At 56.2% G+C, this 9,916-nt stretch overlaps 1 protein-coding gene across 1 annotated transcript; it reads right to left on the bottom strand.

Annotated features, from left to right (window-relative positions):
• Positions 1-8,578, bottom strand: DLL3 (delta like canonical Notch ligand 3). Its single transcript, XM_061388253.1, has 9 exons — positions 7,615-8,578; positions 7,205-7,486; positions 6,006-6,063; positions 4,842-5,084; positions 3,723-3,940; positions 2,638-2,860; positions 1,178-1,757; positions 855-939; positions 1-368 (listed from the first exon to the last, which is right to left on the bottom strand). Exons 1-9 carry the CDS (start codon positions 7,681-7,683, stop codon positions 363-365), a joined length of 1,764 nt encoding a protein of 587 aa, XP_061244237.1. The 5' UTR covers positions 7,684-8,578; the 3' UTR covers positions 1-362.
• Positions 8,579-9,916: the final 1,338 nt, after the last annotated feature.

Below are 9,916 nucleotides of genomic sequence, written 5' to 3'. Positions count from 1 at the left end.
TTTTCAATTTTATGAACTAATAAGTTCTCTTGTTTATTTAAACAACTTTGAGTTATTTCCGACCCTCTGCAACAGAGTCCTATTATTCTTCTCAGGAGACAAAAATCTCTTCCCTCAGCCCCAACACCACACACAAAGCACTCAACTTGATGAGTCAAAGCTGATCAGACTAAGAGCTTTTATAGATGTCTCTGGAGGGACGGGGAGAGAAAGAGACACAGGATATAAATAACCACTATGTAAAACTTCCAATGGCAAAATTCTCCCCGTCACCCCTTCCAGCTTGAACTCCAAAGTGTCTGAAGCAGAGAAAACAAAAACATTCAGCTTCTGTCTCCATGTGCTGATGGAGAAGGGCCAGGTCAAGCCTAGAAACAGAATAAGTAGGAAGCATTAGAAAGTGTTGCCTCTGGGACTTCCCTGGCCGTCCAGTGGTTAAGAATCCAGGCTTTCAATGCCCGAGACCTGGGTTCCATCCCTGAACGGGAACTAAGATCCCCCAAGCCAATGGGCAGGGCCAAAATAAGGGGGAGGGAGACTGCCCTTCTGCCTCTCCTCCCTCCCTCCAGTGAGTGGAAATCAGTGGCGAAGCTCTAGCTCGAAGCTCCCCACCTCTTGAGGCCCAAACGTCATCTAAAGAGAAGATGCCAAGGAGCTCAAAAGGACAGTAAAAGGGATGCAAACAGAACTAAATCAAGTCAAAACTGAGAAGTGGCCTTTAGAATCTTCCAGAGACTCTACCCACCCCCACCCCACACCCATTTTATAGAGAAAGGGGATCTACAGCTAAAGCAGGGGCTGCCTCTGTCCACTGTGCCTAAAGTGCGCAGAGTGGGGAGAGGTGGGTTAACTACCTCCCGAGCATAGACGGAAGGAGCAGATATGACGTAAATCGAACGAGCGTCTCCATCTTCAGGGTGATTCCAGTCAGAGGACGGGCTACGGGGGAGAAAAGTAAGATCTAGACCCTTTAAATTCTCATATCCTGTTTTCCCACCCGCCACAGAGAGGAACCCAAAGCCAACTAAGGGACTTGTGAAACGACCCAACCAGAAAAAGGCTGGAGAGAAACGGACCAATCAGGAAGGTCCATCAAGGACTCAGGCCAATTGCACCACAGAGATTGATGAAAGCAGCCAAGGAGCACAAGGCTTACGTCTGCGATCGAGCCCCTCACCTCGGGCCGTCCCCGGGACCTTCCTGCGTCCTCGTGTTGTTGAGTGCATCAGGGAGAGCGTGGACCGATGGCTCCGGGGTCCCCGCCAACAAGCGAGGCCCAGTATCCCGGCTAGGGCCACGGCGTCGCACGTGGACCAGCAAGAGCGCAGCGCCGGCCAAGCCCGCGGCCACCAGCAGTCCCAAAGCCGGCGGCAAAAGGAAGCGCTGTGGGTCCCCCTGTCTCAGGCTCGGCTGGGCCGCGGGCAATGCGCCCGCGCCGTCGGGGTGAACCGGGAACTCGCACCGCGCGCCCATGTAGCCCGGCGCGCAGGCGCAGACGAGGCCGGAGAAGTGCGCGTAGCAGCGGCCGCCGTGGGCGCAGGGGCGCGCGGCACACGGGTCGGCGCGCTCCCTACAGTCGCGGCCGCCGAAGCCCAGCGCGCAGGAGCAGCGGCGCGCGCCGCCTCCCTCCAGGCAAGTGCCGCCGTTGGCGCAGGTGTGGCCGGTGCAGTCTTCCAGGTCGTGCTCGCAGCGCGGCCCCGCGAAGCCGGCGCGGCAGCGGCAGCGGAGGGCGTGACCCAGATCCAAGCAGAGTCCGCCTGTGGGGAAGGGAGCGTCAGGGTAGCGGCTCCCCCAACCCGCCCGCGCTTCTTTTTCTCAGCTCGGAAATCCCCGCCCTCACCTCTTCTCTGGGCCTCCTCTATCTCGTTTAATTCAAGGGCTCTGGGAGTTTGCCTGGAAAGCCAGCCTGCCTCCTTTCCCCCCGAGTGGTCTTGGATTGACTAAGCCTCACACCTCTTTGGTTCTGTTTCTTGTCTCTTTTTGTCTCGGCTTTAACTGTACTGAAACAGTTAACAGTTCCAGAACGACGGGTCTGAACCACCTTTGCCTTTGCCCATGCTTCCTCCTCCCCCCCTTTCTGTTCCTCCTTTTCTCCCATTCTTTTCCCCTGCTCTCTTCTCAGATGTACTCAGGCGCCCCCTCCTCCAGGAAGCCATTCCTGATTCTTCCTCCGTCCCAGCCCTGCACTCCCTTAGCCACTGTTGGCTCTGTCTGAGGACGACTCTGTCTTCCCCTCTGGACTGATAACATGCTCTCTTCCTGACCCAGGGATCAAACCTGCGTCTCTTATGTCTACCTGCATTGACAGGTGGGTTCTTTACCACTAGTGCCACCTGGGAAGTTCCTCTATGAGGGTAGGGGTTTTCATCTCATTTCCTACTGCATTCCCAGAACTGGGCCTGCCACACAGTGGATGGTCAACAAAGATTTCTGAGATAGGACTATCATCTCACCCAGTTCACAGAACAAACTGAGGCTGGGAAGGTGGGAGGGGGGGGGTCACTTCCTCAGGCCTCAGGGCAAAGTTAGGATCCCCCTCCCCCGCCCAGGACTGTGTAAGCCAAGCCCTTTTCTTGCCCACTGACCATGCAGGGTCCCCCACCTTCATCCCTCATCACTCTGTTCTCCCCACCTCACCATTCCGGCATGGCTGCAGGCTGCACCGGTCCACCCGCTTCTCACAGTTGGAGCCTTGGAAACCGGGCGGGCAGTGGCAGATGTAGGCAGAGTCGGGGTCTGCGCCCCCCACACACAAGCCACCATTGAAACAAGGTCCATCCGCACATGTCACCCCGCTCACCTCACACCGCAACCCGTAGAACCCTCGGGGACAGGTGCATTCGAAGGACCCCAGGGTTTCCTGGGCACAGGCAAGAAGACTTGGGATCAGCATTCCCTTGGAGTGAAACTCTATCCCGCTCCTCACTCTGGGTCATTGGGGGGCTGCTCCCTGTCCAGTCCCACCTCCCAGGTCACAGAGGCCTCCTGGGGAAGTCCCTGGGCCAAGACAACCCCTCTGTTCTGTGTTTCTGGGTCTGCCCACCCAGCCCCACAGAGGGGAGGCTCTGGAGGCCCAGAGAGAGCCTCTATACCTTTGCCGATCAAATGCTGCCCGCCCTGTCTGCCCTCCCTGGTGCTGCCTGCATGGCCCAGGCCTAATCCCAGATCCTAGCTCTAAGCCCGCCTCCTCCATGAAGCCTTCCCTGGGTCTCCCTTTCTCACACCCTCCCTCTAACTTGAATACTGAGTGTTTGTCACTGTCCCCCTCACTGAGCTCTGCTTCATCCCAGGCTCACCCCCACCACCACGTTTGCTTTGCCTAGGCCACTCATCTGGTCTAGCTTCTCCAATCACCCCCCATCCACCAAACTGGACTTCAGAAACCCAGCCCCGGCCCATCTCCAGGAAGTCTCTGATGGTCACCCATCCCGAATCCTCAACCCACCTGGTCCCACCACACTTACCTGAGCCCTGAGTTGTTCCCTGCCCCACAGGATCCCTCAGCATTCCCACAGCCACAACTTTAGCTGCCACCCACTGGGTCTGCTCTCTCCAACCCCCATCACCTCATCCTACTTCAGGGCCCCAGATGCAGGCTGGAGACCTCCAGGAAGCCCTCCCTGATAGCTAGCCTCCCTGAGGCTGCTGTGTCATGGAGCCCCAGACAGGGGACTCCCCGAGTAAAGTATGGTCCAGGATGAGGCAGGAGGGTTGATACTGACACTACAGCTGCCCCCATTGGCACACGGGTTCCCATCACAGGGCCCAGGCCCAGGTACGAGGCATCCAGTGGTGGCAGACGATGGGCCCCTGGAGCTGAGGCAGCTGCTGCTGGAGACAGGGATTGTGCAGAGGGGCCCAGTCCAGCCCTCCAGGCATCGACACTCATCAGGCTGCTCACAGAAGCCGTGCTCTGGGCTGCAGCCTGCTCGACACACCGCTGTGGGGGGAAGGAGAGGCAGAGCAGAAGAGGAATATTGAAGGGCAGAGTCAGGAGGATAGGAAATCAGAGACGATTCTGAGCACTTTCCCTGCATCCCTCCTCTGATCTTTGTGACTGACAACCCACTGGGCTACCTGGTATTGAGACCCCCAGTTTACAGACAGGGAAACTTGGGCCCCTAGAGGCGGGGTGATTCACCCAGCAAGGAAGCAGTAGAGAGAGGATTTAAAACCCAGACCAATGAGTTCCAGAGTCTGTGCTCTTGGAAGGAGAATGGAGTGGGGGCTCCCAGGTCTGAGCCTGGAGAGAGGAGAAGGAAGAAAGAAGACTGAGGATTGAGGAGGGACCCCGGCGTCTCAGGGGAAATGGGAGGGCCTTGGATTAGGGCGGGTCTGGGAGGATATGGTAAGCCTGGGAGTTCTAGGGGCTCAGACACTGGGGTATCCAGGTAGGTGGGGATCCCAAGCTTCAGAACACAGTGGGGTCTGGAGTGCAATCGCAGGGAGCGGGGATTGGTGGGGCAGGGCGGTGGGGAATGAGAGGAGATTCCCAAGTTCCTGAATAGGAGTAGGAAAGCCCCAGAATTAGAAAAGCTTTGGGGTCCGAGCACCGGGAAAGGGGTGTGAGTATGGATTAGGGGAGGAACTGGGGATACAAGATGGGAAATGGGTGTGGGATTCCAACTGGGGGAGACAGTGCTGGGAAGAGGGAACGGGGCTGGAGTGTCCAGGTAGGGCTTTCCCTGAAGGTGGTAGCTGGATCCTGGGAGCGGGCTGAAGACCCTGAGTGGAACTGGGGAGGGGTTCTCGGGTCCCCAGTTCCCTGAAGCGGGTAACCAGGTTGTGAAAGGGGCCTGGGGGCCGTGACGGGATGGGGTGAGGTTGAATGCCGGACTCACGCGGTGCCTCGCACTCTTCCTCAACGGGCGCGCAGGGACGCAGTTCCGAGTCACATCGCAAGGGGGCGCCACGCGAGCGGCAGAGGCGCGCGCACGCAGCCCCGACGGCCGGCGGCTCGCAGCGCGCACGGTAGGAGAAGCGCAGCTCCCAGGCGCCTGCGCGTTGCACGTCCCGGGTCCACGGGCCCCCAGCTGCCAGAAGACGCCGGCCGGCCACGCGCGCCAGCAGGCTCCAGGCGGCACCTGCGGGGAGAAGGGAGATGTGCTGGGATGCGGCCCGGCTCAGTCTCGGGTTGGAGACGACGGAGGGCGTAGGCTCGCACTCTCCCTGCCCATCTCAAGGAGGTCAAAAGACGCCTTTTGAGTGCTGAGGATGAGTTACTTAGCAAGGCTGCAAACACCGCCAGTGCGCCCTGGGGATCTTTGATGACGCGATCCCGATGACCGTTATCATGATAACGGTTCTCCCAAAGCTTAAATGCCCCTGTATTTTGCCCTAGGATCTTTGTATATTAAAGTAGTGAAGAGACCTCTTAACCACCCTGGGACATATGATACCCCTTTATGGCCAAGGGACAATGACGGTCTTTGAAGTGAGGTCAAAACACCTCCAAATTGTGCCTCAGGATCTTCTTATATGAAAATGGTGACAGACCCACCCCCCCCCCCCACTGTGGGTCTTATATAGCACCAAAGTTCCCCTCCAATTAAGGTTAAGATCTTCCATTGTCCCTCCCTGAAACCTCTCTGGTGAAACTGCAGCGTCCCAAAGGGCTCCTGGGGCCCTCTATGTAGGCAAGGTGACAGAGCTCAGCATACAAGAACAAGAAAGTAACTCATATTGGACCCTGGGTTCTCAAAATCAGATGGTGACTGTTAAATATTATATCCTGGCCCACTGACTCAATTCCAAGAGAGTAAGAGAGCTTCTCCTGGCCCCCCACTTTGATGTCAGGACATTTCCGTATCGACACACCAAGAGTCCTGGGGCTGTCAATGCCCCGCACCACACTCTAGAACTGTGACGACACCATGGGGGCAGCAATTCTGTGAACACCCCACCCTACGGACAGCCCATCGTCACTCTCCTTGACCTCACATCATGCCCCAACTCCCTGGAGCCCCCACACTCCGCAGCAAAGAGCCAGAACTGAAAACACTTACCTCCAATCTGTCCACCTAACTCCTCTCTCCAGGTTTCGATGATGAGAGAGAAGGTGCCCTGGTTGGGTGGAGGAAGGTGCGAGAAAAGAAGAAAGACAGTGGTCAGGACAGGTACCGGTCAAGGCCAGACTTTAGGGGTAAAGAGTGATGACCGTGCTGGATGCTAAACACGGACAGGACAATTCCCACAGGGACTGGCCCAGGGAAGGAATGACTGTTTCGGCTGTCTTTATTGAGCATTGGAAGGACTGATGCTGAATTTCCAGTACTTTGACCACCTGATGTGAAGAGCTGACTCATTGGAAAAGACCCTGATGCTGGGAAATATTGAAGGCAAGAGAAGGGGATGACTGAGGATGAGATGATTGGATGGCATCAACTCAATAGACATGAATTTGAGCAAACTCTGGGAGATGGTGAAGGACAGGGAAGTTGGTGTGCTGCAGTCCATGGGGTCACAGAGAGGCGGACACGACTGAGTGAATGAACAATAACAATTGAGCACTCACTATGTGGGAACTCAAGATACCTAGTTGAATCCCTCAAAAGGGACCGCTGTGATGTACCATGATGGTCCCCTGTTTGTTTTACAGATGAGGGAGCTGAGGCTGGAAAAGAGAAAGTCACTTTCCTAAAAGGACAAGTGTCTAGAATTTTAAAAAACCTGTGTTCGCCCCTATGCTTTGGGGGTTGTGGGATGGGAAATAGGATTTTGGAGGTGAAAAAGTCATGGATAAAGGCCCCAACTGAAAGGTGTGAGATAAGGTGAGAAGATATTGGGGGTACCCAAGACAGAGTGTAGAAGGGTCCCCAGGTGCAAGGAAATTTGGGGATAAAAATTAGGATCCCAGTGTTTAGGGATCCCCAGTGAGGAGGATTCTGTGAATTGAGAATTTCCAGAAGGTGAGCATGGGGTTCTGGGAATTCGGGTTTCCAGATGTGGGTGGGGGGAGGGTGGATTGGGGATCCCTAGAGGGCAAGTTGGAGTCAGAAAATTGGGTCGCAAAGAGTCGGACAAAACTTAGCTACTGAGCATGCACGCATGGGTAGGGTTTCTGCGTGTGAGAATGTGGAATTCGAGATAGCGGTACTGGGAATTTGGAGTCCCAGGAGGGCAGAGTGTTGGAAGTTGGAGCGCAGATGGCAGCCGAGATTCTTGTGAGGCCTCCACACGGGAATGCCCCGGGGCTGGGTCTCACCGGCCAGGCGTCCCGGAAAGGCACGCGCAGGAGGCCGTCCGGCAGCCGCAGTTCTGGCGCTAGCGCTCCAGGTTGCGCAGTGTAGACCGGTCCGCGCGCACTCAGCGCCGCGCCCAGGGTGCAAGGAGCCTCGGCGGTCTCCTCGGAGAGCCCTGGCTTCAGGCAGACCCTGAAGAAGAGACGGCAGGAGCCCCCGGCCTTGCAGGGGGACCGCGGCGTGCCCGGACCTGGTCCTGGCCCGAAAGAGTGGATCTGCAGCTCGAAGACGCCGGCCGGCTGTGCCTGGGGCGGAGAGGGGAACCGCGTGAGGGTGACCGGGGGGAACCACGCGTCTCATCCGCCCCGCGCCCTGTCCTGAAGACCCCCGGGTCTCCCTCCCTCCCATCCCCCCTTTCCACTTCGGCTCTGACCTGGGGAAGGAAAAAGAGCGCCAGGATCACCGTCGAGGAGAGGAGCTGGGGCATCTGCGGGGCGACCATGGCCTTTTGGGGGGCCTTGGGAGCCGCAGCTGCGGGCTCCGGAGCCTTATATCTGAGAGGACGGCTCCGCCCCCTCGGGCAGCCGCGGGCTTCGGGGGACCCCAGGGGAGGAGGTCGCAGGGGAAGGAGAGCAGCGCGCTGGAGCGACAGTGAGATCCTGTCCTGGACACAGGCAATGTAGTGAGTGTGTATCTTACATGCCGTTGTGGGCACAACCTTGTGTGACTGAGGACAGGGTGGGGATGGGGGTTAAGCTCGTGTGTCAGGTTGGATATGATTTTAAGACTCAGTAAGTATGTGTGTGGTGTGAGTAAGAGCTACAGGAAGGAGAGGGTACACGTGACTGTGATTGTGTGTCTAGGTGAGATTGTGTAGCTCCACGTGTGCCTGAAACTATGGTTAAACCTCTTTGTGAGTCGTAAATAATTCTCAGATTGTGTGTGCGGTGTGCGGTGGCGGGAGGGGTGGGGGTGGGGCGGTCGCATGCACACACCTGCGTGGGAGAATGACGATGGACATGGTTTCACGGTTGTGTGACTTTCTGAGATTGCCGTGGCTGTGTAGGTGTCTCTCCGTGCAGTTGAGTGCGTGAATGTGAGCTCCTGTGTAGCTGTAGGAACCTGTGACTTTGCGGTCTGTGCAGGTGCCTCTAGGTGGCTGGGCTTGTGTACATGGTAAGGTCTTCGGGAGGCTGTAAATGACTGAGGATTTGTGTGTGGAGCCTGGGTGTGGAAGGTCCAGGACTGTACCCCTGTGTGGCTAGGATGAAGATCCAGTGTTCTTTGTGGACCCGTGTGTGCGTGTGTATGCCTGCTTGCTCAAGTATGTTCCCCTCCCCAAAACAAAGCCATCCTCCCAACCTCCCCCGCCCCAACCCCCGCCCCATCACAGACGCACCAGACGCCCCGCCTCAGAGGGGACTCCCAGCTGTATGTAAATGCCGCCATCTGCCGGGCGGCCGCGCCCCTCCCCCTTGGGGCCGCAGCTGGGCTGCCCGTTTGGCCTCCGGAAGGTGTGAGCAGCAAATGGGCAGGAAATTCTGTCCTCACCGATCAGGGGCCCGCTCCCTCCACTCTAGGATGAATGGAAGAGGGGGCCACCCCCGCGCCCTCCAGAAGCCCCTTAGTATTCCAGGAGTCCGCAAGGCCAGCCAGTTAGAGCAGATGTTCCAGCCCTCTGGCCATAATCATTTTACTCCGTGCCAGGTGCTGAGCAAAGCCCTTTAGATGTAGTAAACTTCACCCCCCCTCCCCCCGCCCCAGAATTAAAAAAAAAAAAAATCCTACTTAGAGGCTAATAATTAAAAAGAAAAATACAAGTTCAGTTATATACGTACATATTTTTCTTTTGGAAAAGGTGCTCAATCCAGCACAGCTCAGTAGAGCCAGGCATACAGTGAGGGCTCTGTCATTTTTAATGAATGAAAGAACTCAATCTAAACAGTTTGTTCCTCATCCTGAGGATGGGAGTCAAGGGAGGATTTGCGCAGGGGCGGGCCGTGGTCAATTGTGCAGAACATCTCAGCTTTCTTTGCACAGATTTTTCCTTCTACTTGTATATGCTTTCCACTTCCTTCTTTAATTCTGTTCTTACCAGACTTCTCCTCCTATAGGAGGCCTTCCCTAACAATCCCCAAGGGCGTCAGGCACCTCTTCTGTGTTCCCACAGCCCCACTCCCCCAATGTCTCCTCTATACCAGCCCTGACCACTGTGGCTCGTAAGGTCTTTCTAAGCACACATCTGACCATGGCCCTCTCCTACATAGACTCTTCCCTGGCTCCCCAGTGCCTTTGGACTTCTGAGATCCCTCTGATGGCTCAGAATGTAAAGAATCTGCCTGCAATGCAGAAGACGTGGGTTCGAGGGAATGGCTACTCACTCCAGGATCTTGCCTGGAGAGTCCCATGGACACAGGAGCCTGGCAGTCCATGGGACTGCAAAGAGTTGGACATGACTGAGTGACTGACACGTTCCCCATACTCAACAAATTCTGTGGCCCCGAAGCCATAGAACCTTGTAGATAGTTACAGTTACTGGGAGGCAAATCAGGCCCTCTTCTGGGATAGGTGGAGCACTGAGCATCCCATCATAGGAGATATTTACATGGAGTTTGGACAACCGTTAGTTGTTGGAGAAGGCAAATTCCTACCCTGAATTGTAACTGGAAAAGGTAACAGATTCCAGGTCTGATACAGCTCAAAAATTTTAAAGATTGTAAAAACCGCCAGCCTTT

This window comes from Bos javanicus, chromosome 18 (assembly GCF_032452875.1).
Source record: "Bos javanicus breed banteng chromosome 18, ARS-OSU_banteng_1.0, whole genome shotgun sequence".
NCBI classification, from domain to species: Eukaryota; Metazoa; Chordata; class Mammalia; order Artiodactyla; family Bovidae; genus Bos; species Bos javanicus.
This window is presented reverse-complemented; position numbering and strand designations above follow the sequence as displayed.

Coding starts and splice junctions, on each gene's coding strand:
- DLL3 (XM_061388253.1), bottom strand. CDS start 7,683: ATGGTCGCCCCGCAGATGCCCCAGCTCCTCTCCTCGACGGTGATCCTG. Junction 3,941..4,841: donor GGAAGAGTGCGAGGCACCGC/GTGAGTCCGGCA, acceptor TTCCCCCCACAG/CGGTGTGTCGAGCAGGCTGC. Junction 2,861..3,722: donor CCAATGGGGGCAGCTGTAGT/GTCAGTATCAAC, acceptor GCCTGTGCCCAG/GAAACCCTGGGGTCCTTCGA.